Source organism: Neofelis nebulosa, chromosome 2 (assembly GCF_028018385.1).
Source record: "Neofelis nebulosa isolate mNeoNeb1 chromosome 2, mNeoNeb1.pri, whole genome shotgun sequence".
In the NCBI taxonomy this organism is placed as follows: Eukaryota; Metazoa; Chordata; class Mammalia; order Carnivora; family Felidae; genus Neofelis; species Neofelis nebulosa.
Window position 1 is genome coordinate 54757003 of NC_080783.1, and position 25738 is coordinate 54782740.

Genomic DNA, 25738 nt, shown 5'->3' on the forward strand with positions numbered 1-25738 from the left:
TTTGTTTACCCAGTGGTATGGTTTGTATATGAAAGTTGAGAGAAATGCCTGTTTCCCTTTGTTTGCTGGTTTTCAGTAAATTTGTTCCCCATTGTAGTCCAATGATTGTCATTTCTTTTGTATCAGTATGAGCTCATTGGATTAAACATACTTAATGTTTCAAAATATAGCACTTGTTAATTTTATTGACATGCAAATTGTTACAATTTTGGCCAGTGGAAACCTTTTCAAGACCTTTGGCACAATCCTAGTAGTCTTTGATACCATTCTTGATATCTGGATGAGAAGATATTCTAAGCTCATCGTGTGTTTCTAGCCCTAAGACCTGGAATTGGCCTTTTTTTCAAAGAGCCTTGATTCCCTTTAGAGGGAAATGGTATTTGTAGGTAACAGTCTGGATACTAGAGGTGTGCATTTCTACAGAACTGGTCATTATTTCTAAACCTGTTAATGGTTAGAACTAGAAAAATTGTGTGTGTGTTTTTATTTAAGTTGAAAGATATCATGAGTTTAAATTGATACTTCCAATTCAAATTGAAGAGCATAAGGGGAACTTTTTCCTTGTTGTGTCTGTCTTCCTTCTCAAGAATTCCACTTTCTCAAGGACCTCAGGAATGGGAGAATTTAGAATGTCTTATATTAATCATTCGCTTTCTTCCTCATCAAGTGATCTTAGAATAGCAATACTAAAATTACCACTAATGCTATGATTCCTGAAAATGGGGTCTAGTGATTCACTTCATTGGTTATAGGTGTGTTTTTTTATGTCAATTGTGATACATTATTTTTTATAGGAATTTGTCCATTTCTTGTAAACTTGCATACTTATTGACACAAGATTGTTCTGTATCCTACTATCTTTTAAACCACTGCTGCCAATGTAGCTGTGTTCTTTTCACTTGTATTGCTACATATTTGTGCTTTTCTTACTGCTTTGTCATCTCAGAAATTGGTTGATTTTATTTTAGTTTTTTCAAGGAACAACTTTTGGCTTTATTAATTGCTTATTTTTTACCTTCTTCTTTCTATTATCTTTGAATTTTTTCTTTTGTTCCCCCACTACCCCCCTGTCCTCAACTTCTTTGATAGGTTACTTAGCTCATTATTCATTACCCTTTTTTTTTTTTTTTTGCTAATATAAACATTTAAGGCTCTTAGTTTGCACTTAATACATTGTTTTCAATACCAATTTTTTAATAAAGTCTAATTATGGTAGAATCAATTTTTCTCTGATAGTTTTATGAAGTTTTGATACCATGGTTTTGTTACCTTACTAAGATTATCTCCCCCCACCTTTTAACCAAGCAGTTAGCAGTTTGGGTAAATTTCCCCTCATTTAGTGTTTATATTATAACTTCATACATGGTGTGGATGTACCCCACTTGCATATTGGGTATGTTTCTAAATTTTTCGTTTCCTTCTTTCTTTCTCTAGTAGTTTGTCCACAAGTTCTTCTTATGTTGTTTTTCATTTTTTTACTTTTTAAAAAAGTTAGCTTTATTGAGGAATAATGTACATGTAGTAAAATTCACCCCTTTTAGCCTACAGTTTAATAAGATTTGACACATGCATATAGTTATAAATCCTTCACCACAGTCAAGATACAGAAGAATTCCATAATCCCCCAAAACTTTGCTCATGGCACTTTGTAGGCTCCCTTTCCACCATTCTATGGTGCTGTCTTTTCTTCATTTTCAGGCTAGTTGGTTTCTCTGTGACCTTGGCTCTTTGAGAAGTTCTACAAAAGTTATAATTTTATAGATTATCTGGCTTTCATTATTGTTAGAGTGTGAATGGTGTTCTTTCTAGCTGGACACATTAAACACATTTTTCTTAGCACATCTTTTTTGGGGGTAGATTAGAATTTCCATGTATCATTTTTGCATTAACACTGCCATTTGAATATCTTTCTCTCATACGTATATTTTATTTTATATTCTTGTATATCTTCATTGGAATTTTATTTGGTGCCACAGTGATCTCTTAGGTCATTCTCTAATTTATACTTAAAATCTTTTAAAGTTTAGCATTAAAAGATTATCACCTTAACACATCAATTTTAAGTTTATGTTATCCTGAATTTTACTCCATTGGAGGACATGTTTTGTTAATATATAATCAAAGAAATGTTACAGAAAATTGAAAGTGTATAATTTTTTGATTGCCAGACTTACTCATTTGTGCTTGTCACTTTAGTGTGCTTAGCTAATTTTAAGGCCATATGAAAATTTTTTGCTGAATATGTTGTATCAAAGGCATTGATTTTTATTACCAAGAAGTTATTAATATTGGTAAAATTTTGAAAATATCTCATCTGAGTTGCTGGTGTCTCTTGTTTTTTTGTAAGTGGTATAATAAATGGTATATGATAGTTTATTTCTTAGATATCCACAGTTTATTGGATTAATTTAAATGCTTCTATTAATGTATTAAATCTCGTATTAATTAAATACATGATAACATATCATCATCTGGAAACAGTATTGCATACTTTAACCTGATTTTATCTCCTTACTACTTGCATGGCCTTTAACATTGGCTTACTAAATATTCTTTTTACTTTTGTAGGTTATTTTAGTGTCTGCCAATAAATTGACTCGTTATATAGAACCGTGCCAGTTAACAGAAGATTTTGGTGGGAGTCTCACCTATGATCACATGGACTGGTTAAATAAGAGGCTGGTTGGTATATTACCATGAGATGAAATGTTATTACATACAAATAAGACATACTTTGGTAACTTTATCATTTTAATCAACTACAGTGCAGATTGTTCTTTGTTATAAAAATAAAATATATTGCATATCACATGATAGCATAATGCTTGAAGGCAGATAACTCTGGAGTCACATTTGGGTTTGCTTTTGGTGTTGTCATTTATAGCAGTATTATTACTAGTCAAAATCGTTAATGTTTTAGTAGAATAACAGAGTAGCATATTCTCCTAAGAGGTAATCTAGTTGATGTACCATCTTTAGAGATATTTAAACATCATTTTGAGTTGAAAAGCAGTTTGACAGGTTAAAGTTGGTATCTGAAAATGTATCTTTGGCCAGGCTGAAATTGCCCTACTCTGCATGATAATGGCATTGTTGGATTGAACTGCTGGGGACTAAAAGAACAACTTTTCATTAGGTCAGTTTAGATTACAGTTAATCTTTGGGGACCTCCACAGTTGAAATTCTGTCTATAACTTTGGACTTGCCAAAAACATAACTACTAACAGCCCACTATTGGCTGGAACTCTACTGATAACATTAGCAGATGATGAGCATATATTTTGTATGTTATACATATTATATACCAAGTTCTTATAATACAGCAAGCCAGACAAAAGAAAATGGTAAGAAAATCATGAGAGAAAATAAATTTATAGTATTGTACTATGTTTATCGAAAAAAATTTATGTATCAATTTGGACCCATGCAGTTCAAAACCATGTTGTTCAAGGGTCAACTGCTAATTTTATTGAGGAATAACAAACTTTTGGGTATTTCAGAATGGATAACCAATTTCCATCTTATTTGGACAGTGATACCAGACAAATGAGTATCCCCTTTATTAAGAACAGACTTCACCAAATCCCTTTTTAGAAATATTTTAAGAAACCATGTTAAGGGGCATCTGGGTGGCTCAGTCAGTTGAGCGTTTGGCTCTTAATGTTAGCTCAGGTTGTGGTCTCACAGTCAGGAGATCGAGCCCATGTTCGGCTCTGCACTGAGGGTGGAGCTTGCTTGGGATTCTCTCTGTCTCTCTGTCTCTCCCTCTGCCCCTCTCTCCCTCGTGCTTGTGTGTGCCCAGGCGCATGATCTCTCTCAAAATAAATAAACTTAAATGTTAAAATTATAACTAATTTATTCTTTCCTACATGCTTAGATATAAAACTTTTTAACTAATATATGCAACTAGTATGGATTGGTGATAGAAAAACATAAAGAAATGTTCTCTAACTGGAATTAGAAGATGAGTACTGGTCTAAATCATGTTCATGTAGTTAAAACTGTCACTGGTGCAAATGTTTCTCCATGAAACACAGGAATAAAAATAAACTTGTCTGATTGAGGAATAAAAATAATTTCTTACTCTATTTAAATTTTAAAAATTTCTTCTCCATTGAAACTGTTCATTGTTCTAGGAGGGATTTTGTCTTCTCTCCTTAAGTTGTTGTGTTTTGGTGGTTGAATTGTACTAACTGACATCAAGAGAAGGAAAGGGAATTCTGCCTGGCTAATTCTGTTGATCTTAACTGAAAATCCTTATGTAAACACTAACTTTAAGATTATTCTTAATATGTTAACAAAATCTCATATTGTAGGTTTTTGAGAAGTTTACAAAGGAATCTACATCATTACTAGATGAACTTGCTTTGATTAACAATGGAAGTGATAAAGGAAGTCAGCAAGAGAAAGAGAGGTAGGTGGCTAGTGTCATGCAATTATACCTTTGCAAAGCTGTGATTAACCTGATGAAGGATAGATACATCAGTTATTAATGCAAGCTAGAAGAATTAAGGTAAGCAATTCTCCAATCAATTTGACATACAAAGGTTGAATTAAATTTATTCATGAGAATTTGCTTTACATGTAAAATTTCTTGATTTCAGTCAAAGTTTCTCTACAAAAGACTTCTTTTTTAATGTTTATTTCTGAGAAAGAGCGTTCTTGTGCATGTTGGGGAGGGGCAGAGAGAGAGGGGAACAGAGGATCAGAAGCAGGCTCTGTGTTGAGAACAGAGAGCTCGATGTGGGGCTCAAACTCATGAGCCAAAGTTGAACGCTTAACTAACTGAGCCATCCACGCACCCCTCTACAAAAGACTTTTTGATGAATAGTAATGTATTTACTTTATTCTGACACTGTGAAAAATTCATTTGCAAGAACATGTTTTCAAAATGAAACCATTTTCATTTTAGAGTTCTACTTTGTGAAGTCTGGAAAAGGTTGCAGCTTGAAATAAAATTATAGCCTTATTTAAATATATTAGTTCTTAAATGCCTACCTTCTAGAACTCTTATGTCCTTGTAAAATATGATATTCATGAGTTTAAGTTGGGGAGTTTAGTGTTTTATGACACTTGGATGAAGTAATTGTTCAGTTGTATTCTGTAAATGTAACTGACTAGATTTATCATTTTAACGGATTTCCATTGAACTTTGCAATCTTAACAGTTTTCATTTTTTGTTGGTAGGCCAGATCCCTCTCCCCAGTTAAAAACTCTTAACCCTTTCTGGTCTATCAACAAAGTGGTAACTAGAACAGTAATTTTTTTTTTTAATGTTTTTATTTTATTTTGAGAGAGAGAGAGAGAGAGAGTGTGTGAGCAGGGAAGGGGCAGAGAGAGAGGGAGACACAGAATCCAAAGCAGGCTTCAGGCTCCAAGCTGTCGGCACAGAGCCCTACGCGGGGCTCGAACTCACAGACTGTGAGATCATGACCTGAGCCGAAGCCAGATGCCCAACGGACTGAGCCACCCAGGTGCCCCAGAACAGTAATTTTTCATTAGGAAATTTGAAAGAGTCAATACTCTTCCTTGTCTACATCTTTTGAATCTTATCTTAAAAATATAATGGAACCTTGATAAAATGCATCTTCTTATTCCATGAATACAATGTAGTCACATATCAGTTAATCGAGGTAATAAGGTAAGAGGAATGTGAGAAGGTTGGAGTTTAACACCAAATCTTGATTTAAGCAGAGTAAAAATATAGAAACAAATTGTTTGAATGGAAATCTAGTTAAGTCACAGCAAGCATTTAGGAACATTACTGCCCTGTAGATACCATATAAAAATATAAAATACAAAATTTTTACATGTGTAACTATCCATGTGTGTATAGATAACACACATACTGTATGTTATGGTTTAGGAATTGAAAATGTCATAGAAGTTGCTTGACAAAAATTAGCCAAATCTCTTGTGTTTTGAATAGTCCACCAGAGTAATTTGAAGTTTCTTAAAGTCATATTCATAAGGAAAGACATTTTAAGAAGGTCCCTGTTGAAAGTGGGTTCATGGTCACAGCTTAATGCTGTTTACCATGTTTCCCTCTCTAAGAATGACTGGTTCTGAGAAAGCATTCTTGTAAAGAAACCTGCTTATTTGTTTCTTAGAACTTCCTGTACTTACATGCCAATGGGAACCCTTTTTCTCCACCCAATAATATCTTATTCAGTGTTTTGGAAATGCTGTTTTGCATGACTACATGAAGTATCAAATAAAATCTTGTATTTGTCATTTCCTCCCCAAGGAGCTCAAGTGTTATTGCCTAGTCTCTTTTAAACGCCAGATAACCAAGTCCATCCTCTTACAAATTTTCATCACTTTTTTAATGTCATTCCTCAGGAAGCATCCTGGCTACACAAGAGGTGAGGGCCTAGATTAATTGGCAAAAGTGAAAGATTTAGAGCAGGACCTGTCATTTCCAGCAGTAAGGTTCTACCTAGGTTTTGATTTGTATGTACCCTATCTTTCTATCATTTTCTACTTCCCTTATATTGTTTAGGAAAATACAGGGCATAGTCCAACTGCAAATGAAACCCAATTAGTACAGGGAAGAGAGTACAACTGCTTGAGGATGCACACACACATGAATATTAGAGATTATGTGCAGCACTCAGAGGTTGCTGTAGATAAGTAAATGTTTGATTGGAGGATGGCTCCATACATTTTTAATGTTAACATTTCTGGGTTATTATGTAGTCACACATTTCATTTTGGAACAGATATGCGGTGGGAATATACTAAAATGGATTCCTTTGATATATTTGAAATAATACTATAATGATACACTATTTTTTCCAAGTAGTGTATTTTGTGATTTATCGCAGACTTTTGGGGGGTTACTAGTATTCAATTTTCTAATTGGTTTCTTTTTAATTTTAAGTTTATTTTGAGAGGCAGAGAGAAAGAGGGAGGGACAGAGAGAGAGAGGGAGGGAAAGAGAATCCCAAGCAGGTCCTGTACTGTCAGCACAGAGCCTGACACAGGGCTCAAACCCACAAACGGTGAGATCATGACCTGAGCTGAAATCAGGAGTTGGATGCTCAACCAAGCTACCCAGGCACTCCATCTCTAATTGGCTTTTTTTTTTTTTAATTTTCTTTTTAGCATTTTAATTTATTTTTGAGAGAGACAGAGACAGAGTGGAAGCAGATGAGGACCAGAGAGAGGGAGACACAGAATCTGAAGCAGGCTCCAGGCTCTAAGCTGTCAGCACAGCCCAATGCAGGGCTCGAACCCACGAACCATTAGATCATAACCTGAGCCAAAGTCAGACTGAGCCACCAGGTGCCCCTCTAACTGGTTTTTTAACGCTTAAGGATATTAGCCTGGTAGAATAGTGTGCTTCACATTTCCATACTCTACTCTCTTGTTTTGATAATGTATATATAAAAAGTTTTCTTAGGTTGCATGGATAGAAATATTGTTTTAAAAAATTATTCTTTTGGTGTTTGTCAGGTCTGTGGATTTAAACTTTCTTCCATCAGTTGATCCTGAAACAGTTCTTCAGACAGGTAAGATGAAAAAATGTGTGTATCAGTGATAATCATAATCTAATAAACCAATCATATATTGATTGGTTCATGAAATAAACATTGATTAAGCATGTATTATGTAATAGAAACTTGGGAATTTCAAACTGCTCTTTGGTTTAACCTAACTGTGTTAATATACTTCACAATATTTTTAAAAAGTATTAATAATAAATAGTTAAATTATTTCTCCCATGAAATATTTGTATTTATTTCTTTATCTGTAAAATAGAGATAAAAGTTTCTATTTCATTGGATTGCTGTGAGATTATTGTATAGTCATTATGTTCTAAGATTGTGTTTTTAGGTATTGTCATGTTTTATTCTCCTAATGATCTCTTGGGGTAATTTGTTACTATTTTTTCTGTTTTGTACTTGAGGAGGCCAAGGCTTAGGGATATGAAAAACTTGCTCATGAAGAGTAACTGTTAAACTCCATCTATCACCATATCACTAAAAACAGGTTACTATTGTCCGAATTTTAAGATGGGGAAACTGAGGCAAAAAAGGCTTAGTAACTTATGCAAGTTACACAGCTAGTAATGCTGGAGTTCGGACTTGAACCAAGGCAGTTTGGTTTCAAAGTATGGTCTTTGAAATCATTATGTGGTACTGCTCCTCTAATGGAAATGTTTCCATAAGGAAAACATTAAGGGTATCAATTGTAAAAGCAGAAAAATAAATTACTTCAATCTTAGTGGCTTTGTGTGTGTGTGTGTGTGTGTGTGTGTGTGTGTGTGTGTGTGTGTGCGCGCGCGCGCGCGCACATGTGTATGTGTATAAACTATATATAAATGTGTGTGTGTGTAGAGTCTTGGCAAAAGTCTTTGAAGCAGTTGTTTTTCTAATTATAAAGCATAATGAAGAGTAAAGAAATAAATTCAAAATATCTCCATTGTATTGATTCAGTTGTGCCAAGTGTTTTCAGTATGGTATAGATCTTACTTCCTTAGAGAACAAAGAAATAATTGTAATCTCTGAATTGCTACATGTTTAGCAGATACAGTAGACTGTCCGTAAAAATATGGCTTACTCTAGGTTTAAAATGTAATTCAGTGTTTCTATTTAACATTTTCAAAGCTACTGAAGCCCTTGAATTAAGAACTTTTTAAATTTGTATTTTAAAATTAACTTTATATGCCACTGAGTTCTTTTTTTAATATGCTATTGACTCTTAAATGTTTTTAAGTTTATTTATCTTTTTCTTTAAGTTTATTTACTTTGAGAGAGTCACGTGCGTGTGTGCAAACCAGGGAGGGGCAGAGAGAGAAGGAGAGAAAGAGAATCCCAAGCAGGCTCCACACTCAATGCATTGACCGACCTGGGGCTTGAAGTCCTGAACCATGAGGTCATGACCTGAGCCAAAATCAAGAGTATGATGCTTAACTGACTGAGCCACCTAGGCACCCCTGCTATTAAGTCTTAAAGTAGGGATGGGAAGAGAGTATAAAAATAGAGAAGTTTAGAATAATTTTGGTTATCTTTTAGAAACTGGAAATACCTTCAAATCATAATAAAAATTGTTTCCATATATTTAAAGCCATTTAAGTTTAGGATGTTTCCCTGAATAAAGATTAAGAGAATTTAAAAGTATCTGCATATTTTTTTGGTCCTTGTCTAATAATTGAAATAGTATTATCCTGGAAAAACAGTTTGTGATTTATTCACTTTTAAAATTGCTAATATATTTACAGTTTTAGATATTGATTGCACATTCTGCAATTTTAATTTCTCATGCATGAATGCATTTTCTTTACATGAGTTTGCTGTAATTGAATAACAATGAATACAGTTCTGACACTGGTGTGGCCCATCATGATTTGCAGTTAATAATTATAGAGATTCCTATAGACAGATTATTTAAATTTTATTTCATACCAGTAATAAAGCTTTCTCCCTGTAATCATACATGTTGTTACACTGTTAGCTTTCGTCTTAGGTGCTATGATTAAGGGTATGGGTTAATACTGAAATCCTACAACATCCTGCTTAGTATTGATTAGTATCATCAGATAGAACATACTAGTTACTACCATCATACAGAAATCTCAGAGCGTAATTGTGTTCTGCAGGGAAAGAGGATTGGTTGGCATAATTTCCTGAGTAATGAATCCACAAATAACAAAGAATGTAATAACAGCTTTAGAAAACAATATCTTTACTAAATAGTGTAGCATATATAGTATATACATTCATGATATATAGCATATGTATAGTTTATATGTATGTTAATATTCATATATGCAGTTTTCCAACTCATTTCTATATAAATTTAAAAGTTGCACTTCAGTACTTATAACCTGGTAGATAGTTAGGCAGACATATAGGCAGATAGGTTCTAAAAATAAAGGATTAGAATGGAGAAGAGTGATAAATAAGAATTGTATTTCTCTATGGATGTTAATTATAACTGTGTATCTTTCATTCATAAAGGGCATGAATTGTTGTCCGAATTACAGCAGCGTCGATTTAATGGCTCAGATGGAGGGGTCTCATGGTCTCCTATGGATGATGAACTGCTGGCCCAGCCACAGGTTATGAAGTTATTAGATTCACTGAGAGAGCAGTATACTCGCTACCAGGAAGTTTGTAGGCAACGTAGTAAGCGTACACAGTTAGAGGAGATTCAGCAGAAGGTAATGCAGGTAGGTGTCTGATTTGAATATGTTTAACTTTTGAAAATTGTAAATGCTAGAGTTGTTAAGAAATAATTTTTCCTGTGTGACTGATTTTATACTAAGCCTTATTTATACTATGTAGAGAACCTAAGTCATATCAAACCACACTAAAATCATTTTCTCTATATCTTTACAAATAGCGTTTGCATTAAAACTATATTATTTCTACAGTGATGACATTGAGCATACATCTTACATTATTATTATGAACTTTAAAAATAACTAGTTGTGGGGAACATTGTGGTCTCTGTATTCTTGCAATAAATAACATTTTATTGTTGATTATTGATTTATTCTTAATTTCTAATAACTTGTTTTTTTGTTAATTTAGGCATTGTGGAGAGTTCTTCTTTCCTAGCAAAATGATGACATGTAATATAAGGAATTTTAGTATGAAATTTCATTATTTTTTAATGCTGATAGAAACCTTTAAATGTATTTAATACTTATGAATCTTTAGTTCCTTTTAAAATTTTTTGTTAAAACAATAGGCTAAAAATACTAAAACTAAATACTAAGACATTTCTGTTACTTAGACCACATCCTCGTTTTTATCTGTTGAATTATTAAGAAATAGATCTTAAATCTCTTACTTAAAAAAATCCCACATTGAAATGTCCCAATGTTTTTATCTAGATTAATTCGTTCATAAGGTAAATATTTTTTAAGTGCTTATTATGTAGAAGACATTGTGGTGGGTTTTCTATAGAATTATGTAACGGTAGATGTGGTTTTTGCTATCATCACGTTAAGGGGACAAAGTCTTAAGTATTCAAGGGTATGACTGAAATGTGTGGGCCTTTATATAGGAAGGATTGTTCCTCTGGCTGTAGGTAATCTAGGAAGATTTAGCATACTTGAGCTTTTTCTCCAAGAATATGTAAAGACTTCACCAGGCACCTCCTTTAGGTTTTAAAGGAGAATTGGCACCTTGTGCAGCGGAAAGAGTAACATGAATAAACACTAGCAGTATGAAATCCCAAACTCTGTTGAGGAAAAAGGAAGCAGTAAGTCACCATGGGAAGTTTTTGGCCTTTGAATCATAAAGCATGGTCAACAAGTAAGATCTAAGTCTCAGTTCCTCCACTTATTTACTGTGTGATCATGATCACATTATTCACGCACCTGAGCCTCAGTTTGACTTCCTTCTTTTTTTTTTTTAATGTGTTTTATTATTTTTGAGAGTATCCAAAGTGGGCTCCTCCCTGACAGCAGAGAGCCCGACATGGGGCTTGAACTCACCAACCGGTAGATCATGACCTGAGCTGAAGTTGGACACTTAACTGACTGAGCCACCCAGGCACCCCTGACTTCCTTCTTTTTTTAACCTCCCTTTCTTTCCCTTTCTTCCCTTCATTAACTAAAGCAGGGGTAACAAGACCTCTTTATAAAGGTTTGTTGAAAGAACCCAGCGCTTGATTAATGGTAGCATTATATTTATCTCCATTGCACTAGAGTCCAGTCTATATATCTGGTTCAGTTGTTGGCAAACTTTTCCTATAAAGGGTCAAATAGTAAATGTTTAGGCTTTGTGGACTGTACAGTTCTTGGAGCTGCTGTGGCTATTTAACTCTATTGTAATGTGTAGACATAATGTAAACAAATGTGTGGCTATGCTAAAATAAAACTTTGTTTGCAAAAATAGTGGGTAGTCAGAATTCGCCTGCAGGCAGTAGTTTGTTGACCCCTGACTAGGAACATCAGGGTGTTAGAGCGAAAACGACTTGAAAAGAAGGGGAAGTTGGATCATGGAGGATGGTGAATTCCAGGCAAAAGAATTTAGTCTTTCTCATGATAGCCGCATATAAAGGGAAGATTTCCAAGCATACATTAATTGTGGACAACTTTTTCTATGTAATATATTTGTAAATTATAGACAGTATTAAACCTAGGTACACTTCAGCCAAGTAGCCTGAGAGTATCTTTGAAAACCATAAAGATAGAATAGCATAGTGGTATATAACTGACCTAAGTGATCTGGGTCCACCTTTTTCTACTACTTCCAAGTTGTTTACTCTTGGGAAGGAAGTGTAACTTCTCAGTGCACTAGCTTCCTACTCAGTAGACTGAGGATAACAACAACAATAATAATACCTGCTTAATAGGGGCGCCTGGGTGACTCAGTCGGTTAAGGGGCCAACTTCCGTTCAGGTCATGATCTCGTGGTTCATGAGTTAAAGCCCTGCATCGGGCTCTGTGCTGACAGCTCGGAGCCTGGAGTCTGGTTCGGATTCTGTGTCTCCCTCTCTCTCTGCCCTTCTCTTGCTTGTGCTCTCGCTCGCGCTCTCTCTCTCAAAAATAAATAAACATTAAAAAAAAACACAAATATTAAAGAAAATAATGTTTTTAAAGTGTTTAGTGTCTAGCGTATAATGAGTTTTCTATTAATAGTATCTATTGTTCCCTTATTAAAAAATGAATGTCTACAGTAGTAGACTTTCTACTATGTCTACAAAAGTAGACTTTTTGCTAGGTAGAATACAGTGGTGAGTAAAAATGCAATTGTACCAAGCCCCAAGGAGAGTGGTGGGAGTAAGAGTAAGATAATCAGAGATGAATCATTTTTCTGGCTTGCAAGACTTGATGGGTAGTCTTGTCCAGTTAGGGAACGCTGGGTTTAAGTGTGGGTGGAAAAGGGTGTGAGAAACATGGGTTTGGTTTTAGACACGTTGAATTTGAGGTGACTTTGAGACACCAAAAATTAGAAGGGTAGTCCCAAACAGGTCCAGAGAGGTCTGGGCTGATCACATAGTTGTTTGTCATCATGTATAAATGGCAGTTAAAAGCATTAGTGTGGGTGAGAATTGCCCGAGGAAAGTGCTGAGACTAGGTGAGAAGAGGTCTTTTTCATTGAGCTTTGAGAAACTCCAGCATTTAATGACAAGATAGAGGAGCATATTCCTGAAAAGAAGGCAGTGAAGGATTGTCCAGAAATGGAGGAGAAAAGTGTGTAAGAGTTCTGTGTCATGGAAGCCAAGGGAAGAGAGCATTTCAGGATAGACTCAGGAACCCTGTGGAATGCTCTAAAAGATGGAATAAAAGGACAGCTTAACATGTCCATTAGAATGCACAAGATTGAGGCCACGGGTGATCCCTAAGCATGGAGGGCTGGAAGCGCACCGGAGTGAATTTGGAATGACAGTGAAGTGTGGTGAAGGAGGTGTAGACAACTCACTGAGAATTTTGTCTCTGAGGGAATGATGAGAAATAGCAATGCCTAGAAGTGATAGAAAAAGGGTGGTATTAATTTGGTAAAGGCTGCTGTAATGAAGTACCACAGCCCAGGTGGCCTAAACCACAGAAACTTATTTTTCCATAGTTCTAAAGGCTAAAAGTTTAAGATGAAGATGTTAGCAAAGTTAATTCCTCCTGAAGGCAGTGAGGGAAGAATCTGTCCCAGATTCTTGGCTTGTCAGTGCCAACAATCTTTCTGTATTTTACATTGCCTTCCCTCTGTACCTGTCTGTGTCCAAATTTCTCCTCCTTTTAAGGATGCTAGTCAGATTAGGGCCGCGTAACAACTTCATTTTGTTTATATATTTTCAATCTCAGTTTAATTGCCGCTTTAAAGACCCTATCTTCAGATAAGTATGATTATATTCTGAAGTACTGAGGGTAGGAATTTCAACTTTATGAAGAACACAACTCAGCTCACAACAGGGGTCAGGTATAATTATGTTTATGTTTTTAAAGTAATGTGGAAAGCTGTAAGAGGTTTAAAGACCAGGAAGAAGTATCTGTTTGGAAGGAGGGGTTGAATATACAGGAAAGAAAGGATAATTAATACTATCAAGTTCCTGACAAAGTAGAAATGAATAGACTTCCAAAGCACAGTTGAAAGGATTAGCTTTAGAATGGAACAGGGAGAACTCCATTGTAACAGGAGGAATGGTGGGTAGGATGGATCCAGAGGTGCCTCCGTACAAGTCAGACGTCATGAAGATGAATGGGTTCCTGTGTGATGTGTTCTTTTTTTCTGTAAAGTAAGACAGAGAAAGGCAATTTGCTTAGAGGTACAGGTTTGCAGGTGGAGTAGGTAGTGGTGGTTGAAGAGGATGAGGTTAAAATAAAAGTGGAGAGAATTCAAAATTTTCTTTGTGAGAATTGGAAGAGTAAAATTACCACACAACTGTACTTGTATTTTTAGGTGGTGTTAATCTTGGATTTATGGCAGAAACTTTCTGGCTTATTGTGTGACCTTATCAATTCTTAGCTAGATGTTGAGGTGCAGGCACAGAGAACACAGGTGATGGGATCATCCAGCATTTATACTTTACTACATGGGATCAGTGGGTATGATAAAAAAAATAGAGTGGCACATGCATTTTTAAAATGATGGACCAGCTCAATTGGATAAGAAACTAGAGAAGGGAGGTGATGATATTTATGATGGTGATGATGGTAATGAGATTATGGTTAAAAACAAATAACTTTTATTACAATTCATTTTCTTTATGTGAGTTACACATTAATTGGATAGAACATTAATCTTCATATAATGGTTTCTGCTCTCTATTTTTCACAGGTCACATCTTAGGCAAAGATTTATTTCTTTAGCCAGAGTGATTACGTACATGTAGCTATATAGTCATGTGTATTGATCATGTCAGCATACACAGAGCATAAACTGTACTGTCTATAGTCTTGCAAATTTGGGGAAAATGAAAAAAAAATTTTGTTTGTATAAAGATAATCATAAAGTTGAGTATCACTGTTTATGTTAAATTAGTGAAAATTGAATTTTTCCAAATTTCTTTTTTACTGTCTTATTACTGACAGCATTATGAAAGAGAAATCAATAGCTCTAATAGATAAACTCTATGACAGGTAATAACCAATGTAATTATCATTTATTCCCCACAGTTTAAATTGGTAGCATTAAGAGTTCATGTGGTATGCAGAGGTTCTTCTCCATGCTGCTGCTGCTACTACATTTAAAAATTAGATTTTCACGTGCTCTGGGAAGGAGCTGATGCCACTTCACTGAAATATGCTGTCGTTATTCTCATTATTTACTCTGGTAGTAATTACTGCCAGCATTGCAAATGTTCTTTCTAAGATCATCCATGTGCTTTTCTTCCTTTGTAGAAAAAGGAATCATGGATGGAAAATAGGATACACTCCTAGTTGCATAAGTGTACAGCGGGAGGCTATGCTCCAGTTCTCCCAGTTCTTCAGGTCAGATGCTTGACATTTGCTTGACATGTCCTTCTGACCAGTTTGACCCCACAGTCTTCCACATATTCTCTCATGCAGCCTTTAGAAAACAGCCTGGCTAGGAAAGAATGTTATATAGTCACATGCATTTTTGGCCTCTGCAAATATTTGTCATGGTAGATTTTAAGAGCACATCTCCCTGACTTTAAGCTGTATTACAAAGCTATAATCATCAAGACAGTATGGTATTGGCATAAGAACAGACACTCAGATCAATGGAACAGAATAGACAACCCAGAAATGGACCCACAAACATATGGCCAACTATTCTTTGACAAAACAGGAAAGAATATCCAATGGAATAAAGACAATCTCTTCAGCAAGTGGTGCTGGGAAAACTGGATAGCAACATGCAGAAGAATGATCCTGGACCACTTTCTTACACCATACACAAAAACAAACTCCAAATGGACAAAAGACCTAAATGTAAGACAGGAAGCCTTCAAAATCCTTGAGAAAGCAGGCAAAAACCTCTTTGATCTTGGCCACAGCAACTTCTTACTCAACACATCTCCAGAGGCAAGGGAAACAAAAGCAAAAATGAACTACTGGGACCTCATCAAAATAAAAAGCTTCTGCACAGCGAAGGAAACAATCAGCAAAACTAAAAGGCAACCAACAGAATGGGAGAAGATATTTGCAAATGACATATCAGATAAAGGGTTAGTATCCAAAATCTATAAAGAACTGGTCAAACTCAACACCTAAAAAACAAATCATCCAGTGAAGAAATCGGCAAAAGACATGAATAGACACTTCTCCAGAGAAGACATCCAGATGGTCAACCGACACATGAATAAATGCTCAATATCTCTCATCATCAGGGAAATACAAATCAAAACCACAATGAGACACCCCCTCACACCTGTCAGAATGGCTAACATTAACAACTCAGGCATCAACAGATGTTGGCGATGATGTGGAGAAAGAGGATCTCTTTTGCACTGCTGGTGGTAATGCAAACTGGTGCATCCACTCTGGAAAACAGTATGGAGGTTCCTCAAAAAATTAAAAATAGAACTACCCTATGACCCAGCAATTGCACTACTAGGTATTTACCCAGGGGATACAGATATGCTGTTTCAAAGGGACACATGCACCCCAATGTTTATAGCAGCACTATCAACAATAGCCAAAGTATGGAAAGAGCCCAAATGTCCATCGATGGATGAATGGATAAACACACACACACACACACACACACACACACACACACACACACACACACACACACGATGGAGTATTACTCAGCAATCAAAAAGAATGAAATCTTGCCATTCGCAACTACATGGATGGAACTAGAGGGTATTATGCTAAGGAAAATTCGTCAGAGAAAGACATATCGTATGACTTCAGTCACATGAGGACTTTAAGATACAAAACAGATGAACATAAGGGAAGGGAAACAAAAACTAATAAACGGGGGGACAAAACAGAAGAGACTCTTAAATATGGAGAACAAACGGAGGGTTACTGGAGGGGTTGTGGGGGGGGGGGGGATGGGCTAAACGGGGCATTTAGGAATCTACTCCTGAAATCATTTTTGCGCTATATACTAACTAACTTGGATGTAAATTTAAAAAATTAAATAAAAATTTTTTTAAAAGAGCACATCTCCAAGGTTATACTTTGCATATCAGTGTAACCACTTGAGGGGTCACATTGATATGGATTGGGCATGAAACTGTTTTTGCAGTAAGTTAATATTCAGATTGAGCAAGATATCCTGATTAAAATTAAGTTTTATAGCCTAGTTTGGCAAACTACCATCATTAATGCATTTAAATAGACTTGTTTACTAGGGCGTCAACCTCCATTTGCATTGTTTTTGTTAGAAATAGTCATACATTTACTGTGTCTACATTACTGGTGTTGCATACTAAGGAAAATTACTTTCAGCGTACATTAAAACTACATGTGCACTTGAGTATGTAACATTTTTTGCACCAAGTGTATGTATGCTTTATTTAAAATTTATTTTTAAATTTATGACTCTTTGGAAGTTTCATGCTAATGAATTGTTTTTCCTCAGTTATCATGATTTATATTAATCTGCTTTTTTTGTAGAATATTCTAAAATCATAGTTTAAATGTTTAAATAATACTTTAGGTTTTTAAAAATAACATGTAATGCATTATTAATAGTTAAAAACTTTTGGGAGGCTTTCATTCCACGCTTAGCATTTTATATTTATCTTTATGTCTGTATTCGTAATGTATAGCAATCAATGAGAATTGAGTTCCCAAAAGGAAATGGAAAATTGTTTAAAAATGTTTACATAAATGTCCTTAAGACTTTTTTTTCTTCTTTTTATTTCCATTTTTTAAAATATTGAATGAAACAGTTCAGGGACTTTGTTAAGAACCTCAGGGATCTTCCTGTAAAATACAGATGTGAAACTTTGTAAAGAGTGAATGGCCACACATCAGTAAAAGGATAAAGTCTATATGACCATTTCAATAAATGCAGGAAGAGCATTTGACAGGTACGACATCCATTCATGTTAAAAACCCTCAACAAAACAGGCCTAAAGAGAACCTACCTCAGTGTAATAAAGGCAGTATATCAAAACCCCACAACCAACATCATACTTAATGGTGGTAAAACAAAGTTTTTCCTTAATGTTAGGAACAAGACCAGGATGTCCATTCTCAGCACTTTTATCAACAAAGTACTGTAAGTCCTAGCCACAGTAATTAGACAACCTAAAAAAAATTGATAAGTAAAATACTATTTGCAGATGACCTGACATTCTATATAGAAAACCCTAAAGACTCCACCAAAAAACTACTAGAGCTGATAACTGAACTCAGTAAAGTTGCAGGATACAGTATCAGTGTACAGAATCTGTTGCATTCCTATACACTAATAATGAAAAAGTAAAAGGGAAATGAAGAAAACAATCCCATTTACAGTTGCACCAGAAACAGTAGAATATCTAGGAATAAACTTAACCAAAGAGGTGAAAGACCTGTACCCTGAAAACTATGAAAAACTGATGAATGAAATTGAAGATGGTGCAAAGAAATAGAAAGACACTCCATGCTCATGGGTTGGAAGAACAAATATTGTTCGAATGTCTATACTACCCAAAGCAATCTGCAGATTTAATGTAGCTATTATCAAAAATACCAACAGCATTTTTTGCAGAACTGGAACAAACAATCCTAAAATTTGGATGTAACCGCAAAAGACCCCAAGACAGCTAAAGCAGTCTTTTTCAAGATTTAAAACAAAATTGGGGTATCACAATTCTAGTCTTCCAAGTTATATTACAAAGCTGTAGTAATCAGTGTGGTACTGGCACAAAAATAGACACATAGGTCAGTGGAACAGAATAGAGAGCCCAGAAATAAACCCACAGTTACATGGTCAAATAATCTTCAACTAAGGCGGAAAGAATATGCAATGGGAGAAAGGCAGTCTCTTCAGCAAATAGTGTTGGGAAAACGACAGCAACATGCAAAAGAATGAAACCGGACCACTTTCTTTACCATACACAAACATAAACTCAAAATGGATTAAAGATTGAAGTGTGAGACCTGACATCATAAAAACTTGAGAAGAGAGCACAGGCAGTAGTTTCTCTGACATCAGCTGTAGCAACATTTTTTTCTAGGCAAGGGAAATAAAAGCAAAAATAAACTATTAGGGCCACATCAAAATAAAAAGCTTCTGCACAGTGAAGAAAACTAAAAGCCTACTGAATGGGAGAAGATATTTGCAAATGACATATCCAACGAAGGGTTAGTTTCCAAAATATATAAAGAACTTACACATCTCAACACTCCAAAACAAATAATCCAATTAAAAAATAGACATGAACAAACATTTCTCCAAAGAAGACCTACAGATGGCCAACAGACATATGAAAAGATGCTCAACCTCACTGATCATCAGGGAAATGCAGATCAAAACTGTAATGAGATGTCACCTCACACCTGTTACAATGGCTAAAATCAAAAACACGAGAAACCACAAGTGTTGGTGAGGATGTGGAGAAAAAGGAGCCCTCTTGTACTGGTATAGCCACTCTGGAAGACAGTATGGAGGATCCTCAAAAATTTAAAAATAAAACTACCCTATGATCCAATAATCATACTACTGGTTGTTTACCCAAAGAGTGTGAAAATAATAATTCAGAGGGACACATTCACCCCCATATTTATTGCATATACAATAAATTTATCTTTATTTACAGTAGCCAAATTGGAGAAGTAGCCCAAGGATGGATCTTAGTCCGTCCTTAGATGAATGGATAAAGAATATGTGGTGTATATATACAATGGAATATTATTCAGCCATAAAAAATGAAACCTTGCCATTTGCTTGCAGCAACATGATTGGAGCCAGAGAGTATAATGCTAAGTGAAATAAGTCATTTAGAGAAAGGCAGATACCATATGATTTCACTCATGTGGAATTTAAGAAACAAATGAGCCAAGGCAAAAAAAAAAAAAAAAAAAAAAAAAAAAGACCAAGGAACAGATTCTTGACTGTAGAGAACAAACTGATTAATGATCAAAGGGGAGATGGGCAGGATGGGGATTACAGAGTACACTTACCAGATGAGCATTGAGTAATGTATAGAATTGTTGAAACACCATGTTGTACACTTGAACTTAATATTATACTCTATTGTTAACTATACTGGAATTAAAATTAAAAACCTAATAAAAAGACTGAATAAAGAGGAGCTAGGCTTTTTTCTTCAGAAAAGTGGGAAAGGCAAAGAAGGAAACAACTACTAGTATTTATCTACTGTGCTAAGTGTCTTACATTTAATGACTGGTATAATCCTGACAACAGCTTTGTATGGTATGTAGCATAGATGCCATTTTAAAGATGGACAGACCAAAGTGTTTCTACTAGTAGGAGCGGAGCCAGAATTCAGAATTGAAATTCATGCCCTGTGCTTTCTTACTCTGTGAAAGAGTGATACTTTCCATAGACCAACAGAGAAAAACAGGACCCTAGTACCCTATCCTAGGGTACTAGTAGGACTGCTCATACAAAAGGTTAAAGCAGAAAAGTAGAGATATTGAGGAGCAAAGCATTGTATTCCAAAAAGGACTTCAGAGCAAGGGTTTGCAGATGAACTTAGGACTCTGAAAACAGTTTAGCCAAGAAAATTAAAGCACTTAAGGCTATTCCATGAATACAGAGTAATATTCTGACATTTTTTGTTTTTAAATTTTTGCTCCCTAGTATTAAAACCTTGTAAAGAGAAATTAAGAAGCTGAAAATATATTAATATTTAAGAAAGTAGAACATAAATGGGCAAAGAACATGAGGATAGAATTCACTAAAGTACATATACTTTTAGTAAACAAACACTTGCAATTTATTCAATCTTAATAATATTTAAAAATATACCTGGAGAGATTTCTGTTGTTCAATTTGGCAGAAGCATTTTAAAAGCAATAGTTTGTACACTTTGCACAGGTTATGCTCAGTTAGAACTTTAATGACTTGGATGTTCCAATAGAAACATATTTTAGAGAGCAATTTTGTAATGTATACTAACATGACATTGTCATTGAATTCAAGATCTCTACTGAAAATGTTTCCTAGGCAAACAACATAGAATTAGAGAAAAAAATGCTGCATATGAACTTCTCCATAGATAGATAGATAGATTGATAGATAGATAGATATACCCACTCCCTAAGTTTACATTTAGGGCATATAAAAGATTTCTCAACGGTAGATACCTGGAGTCTTAAAAGTGGTATTTGAAGTGATACATGTGATACATTACTCAGCTTTTAATAAGGGGTGGGTTGATTGGACAGTTGGTTGGACAGATAGGAGGGAGGGAGGAAGGCAGTCAAGGAGGTCAGTCTTCTTAAAAACAGAGTTTTGCGGGGTGCATGGGTGGCTGAGTCAGTTTCGTGTCCAACTTTGCTCAGGTCATGATCTTGAGGTCTATGAGTTTGAGCGCTGCGTCAGACTCTGTGCTGACAGTTCAGAGTCTGGAGCCTGCTTTGGATTCTCTGTCTCCCTTTCTCTCTGCCCCTTCCCCATTCATGCTTTGTCTCTCTTTCTCAAAAAAAAAAAAACAAAAAACAAACAAACAAAAAAAAAAACATTAAAAATTTTTGTTTGCAGCTACTGAAAATTTTAATTGTAGCCACATAGAAAATCATTATAGTTTTATAGTATAATATTAAGTGAGCAACACAGGATAGAAATTCCTTGTACTCTGTAAGAATTAAATGTAGCACTTAAATTTGGAGTAACATGAAAATGCAGTGCATGTGAAAGCTTAATTGAAAGAAATATATATGATTTTTCCCTATGATGTGGTACTTTTATATAACTACTAAAAATTACATGAACTATTAGATTTTTGAAGGAATAAATTTTAACCTGATAATAACGAAATGCAGTATGGGTCTGTAATACTTTGTTATAAAGTTCTGAGGTAAGTCTGTCTATCCAGGGTCTGTAATATTATGCTACAGACATACCGTCATTCACTTTTTAGGAGCTATCTTAAGTTTACATTTGGGGCATAACCGTACATCTGTTATTGAATTCCTTAATTTAGTAACAGGTAAAACTTGATAATACTATTATTTTTTCTGTTAAAATTATTTTACTGTGTCCATGTAGTTTTAGTGTGTGTGTGTTTCTGGGTGAAGAGTTAACACAATTCTTTACTCTTTCTGCATGAGACTTTGATCTTTGCCTAACTCTCTAGCTCTCTTTCCTTGAAAACATGTAAAATTTGGAATGTCATCTGTGTTTAGTGGGCAACATTGCTTTTATAGTAAAAATTATTCTGGGTCTGGGCGGGGAGAACTAATACTTGATGGAAGGCATAACTTTGGGCATCCTTGAATTCAAGACTTTTTTTTAAAGTTTTATTTCATTTTTGAGAGAGTGAGTGTACATGAGTGTGCAAGCAGGGGAGGGGCAGAGAAAGAGGGAGAGAGAGAATCGCAAGCAGGCTCCATGCTGTCAGCATAGAGCCCGTTGCAGGGCTCAGTCTCACAACCGCAAGATCACGACCTGAGCTGAAATCCAGAGTCAGACGCTCAGCTGACTGAGCCACCTAGGTGCTCTGAAATTAGGACTTTTATAGTATGCATGACCACTGTGGGCTATGGAGTTTTGATTCCAGAGTGCCCCCCAAATCTGTCCCATATGGATCTCATCTCCTTATGCCTGAACTGTTAGACTGCTTCAGGGACTTGGCAGAAGAAAAATATTTGATGCTGCTCTGGCAAACTTAGTTCGTCACCTTACATCCTACTGAGCGGTACCAGTGGGAGCTCAGATGGTCTCTGGGTCTGCATGTTTAGTTCATCCCAGGACCCCTCTTGTGTACTCTAGTAGTATAAAACTACAGTTTTTAATTTTCAAACAGAGAAAAATGGTATTTTAGCTTCATATTAGTTAATTCATTTAGTTTTAGCAGTATTTTGAGATCATTAAGACTATGAGTCAGAACACATGGCTTTTTGTGTCCTAGGTTTTTAATAATGGATTAGATTACCTTGGGAAGTCACTTAATCTCTGAAACTCAGTTTTCTTAAGTGGTAGATAAGAAATTTGACTAGTGTCATTTCTCATATCCTTTACAACTCTAAATCCTATAGTTCTTTTATTTCTTATCATATGTTAATTTTTAATCCTCTTTTATGGGGGCATTCCACATTTTTAGCCTGGCAGATGATCAGGTGGCTGAAAGCCTAAGGTGCTGTAGTGTACATTCTTTCAAATTTTGATTTTGGAAAAGTTGTCAGATTATGGCCATATAGTTCCAAAAAAAATATTTATTGCCTTTACAATAGAATTTAATTTAAATTAAAAATACTTTAGGAACTTTGGGAGGAGAAAACAGTGGATGTTTGGGAAGCTTTTGATTGTTTCATCTCAACTTTCATTTATAGGTTGTGAACTGGCTTGAAGGGCCTGGATCAGAACAACTACGAGCCCAGTGGGGGATTGGAGACTCCATCCGGGCCTCCCAGGCACTGCAGCAAAAGCACGAGGAGATCGAGAGTCAGCACAGTGTGAGTGCTTTTCCTCTGCAAGTTACAGTGCTGTGATTACTGTGCATAATCAGCGTATGTGGTACTAAGAGATAAATTGCTGTAAACTTTAGCACAGGACATAAAGTATAGTATGTTTAATATTCAGAGGCCATAAGGTACATTTTGACTCCTTACTATGTATTCATTGGAAGTTTGGTTTTGCGTTTGGCTCCAATCCAGTTTAATTGTATATTTTTATAGAAACATAATTCTTGTGAAAATTTTTTAATTCATGGGAAATTAAAAAAATTACAGTGACAGAATAAAGAGTGGTAGTACAAAAACAGAATCTTCATCTGTAGTCCTGTGACAGAAGCTATGATCCTTAAATCCTCAGGGAGGCTGTCCCTGTCTTATTAGGGTATATACAGTGCAGTTAATGCCTGAGAGTAATTCCAGAATTGTTGCATTAGTCACAACTGGTGGAAAATGATTGCAGAGGGTACAGGATATCTTTCCATTCTTTGTGCGTTTAGAGGCTCTCGTTTGTATCTGTGAAGGGGATGATCAAACAAATCACAGTTATACAATTAGCAAATAATCTGTAGGCAGATTATAGATAATAATTGTTCAAAAGGGTTTAAAATTGAACAACTTGTGTATGGAGGAAGTTGATATATGTTAAGCCCCTGCTTTGTTAGAGTTAGCTCTTTATTACTGAGAAAGTGATCATTCAGTTGTGGATCAATTAGCCCACCCCTTTTTTCCCTCAAATTATATTTCTTATGGTACTTTCGATAGATTGACTAGAAAATTGGAAAAATAAACTGAAATACATTAATTTCTACTTTTGTAGGTTATGTAGCTTAAATTGATTAGTTTGCACACACATACACACACACAGCATTCAACCTAACATATAATATGAAGAATAAAACATCTTTCCGTTAAATAGGTAATAAAAGAAGCCACCCCCCCCCCCCCACCAACGTCCCCAAAAAGACAAATCCAAGTGATCAGAATACACTCTGATTGGATTTATGTGTTAATTGGAAGAAAGGTCATGTGTTCAGAGGTGACTATAGCGTGCATCCTGATCACTAGGATCTATAGATAATAGAGAACTGAAAAAAATTGATCAAAAATACTTTTAAACTCTGGACCCAGATGAGATTTACAGGTTATCTGAACATCCAGTTTTTTTCTTTCCCCTACATCTTCCCCAGTTGAAGTGATAAATAAAAATTATATAGTTTTAATGGCACCTGGGTGGCTCAGTTAGTTAAGCATCCAACTTCAGCTCAGATCATAATCTCACCATTTGTGAGTTCAAGCCCTACATCGGCCTCTGTGCTGACACCTTGGAGCCTGGAGCCTGCTTCACATTCTGTGTCTCCCCCTCTCTCTGCTCCTTACCTGCTCATACTCTGTTTCTCTCTCTTAAAAATAAATAAACATTAAAAAAAAATTTTTTAAGTTGTATAGTTTTAGTTGGGGCATCTGGGTGGCTCATTTGGTTAACCTCCTGACTCTTAGTTTCGACTCAGGTAATGATCTTGCAGTTTGTGAGTTCACGCTCCACATTGGGCTCTGTGCTGACAGTGCAGAGCCTGTTTGGCATTCTCTCTCTCAAATAAATAAAATAATTGTATTAGTAAATGTATATTTTAACTAAATGAGATTAAAGAATAAATGTTGAATATGCTTTTCTCAGGAATAAATTTGAATTGTTGACCAAGTATCATTGTCTCTTTACTAAAGGTGTATTTTAACAATATCTGACGTAATTATTTTCCTTCTTAATACATACCATTCTGTTTAGTTTTTTATATTTTTTTCATTATAATATTCCCCAAATCAGCTTTACTAATCTGCAGTATTGGCAGATAAAATACACACTGTTCTCTATAGAATTTGTAAACTCACTGAATAATGTATAAGCAAGAGGTATCACAAGGTTTGGATTTGGAATTATCTAAAGGTAGTGTATATATTGTCAGCAATTTTCCTAATTAGTACTTGTAAGAGATTTAAAAATGAAATCCTGTAATTGAAAAAAATATGTGTATTTTATACATTTCACAGGTTCCAACATAATGTGTTTTCCTTTTATGCTAAAAAAATTGAATAATTTGTATTTACCTTATAACCTTTGATGTTCTTGGTACTTCTTAAATAACTTAATGCTGTTGATATTTTTGACATAAACTGTGACTCATTTGAACCCTGTGGATTGTTCTAGAGCATGTTACTATAGTATAACTCTATCCTATAATTTAGTTATCCTGTAATTTAATTTAGCCCCTTGAAAACAGGGGTTTTTTT

General features: G+C 35.2%; 1 protein-coding gene across 7 annotated transcripts in view; it reads left to right on the forward strand.

Annotated features, from left to right (window-relative positions):
- SESTD1 (SEC14 and spectrin domain containing 1) overlaps positions 1-25738 on the forward strand; it is a 149956-nt gene that overhangs the window by 91568 nt on the left and 32650 nt on the right. For all 7 annotated transcript variants that reach the window (XR_009256963.1, XR_009256962.1, XM_058712651.1 and 4 more), the window contains 5 exons: positions 2569-2682; positions 4317-4414; positions 7459-7514; positions 9966-10177; positions 23330-23452. Coding sequence is in view for 5 of the 7 variants with exons in the window: in XM_058712651.1 (XP_058568634.1) it covers positions 2569-2682; positions 4317-4414; positions 7459-7514; positions 9966-10177; positions 23330-23452 (603 nt within the window). In the remaining 2 variants the exon portion in view is untranslated. The remainder of the gene's footprint in view (positions 1-2568; positions 2683-4316; positions 4415-7458; positions 7515-9965; positions 10178-23329; positions 23453-25738) is intronic.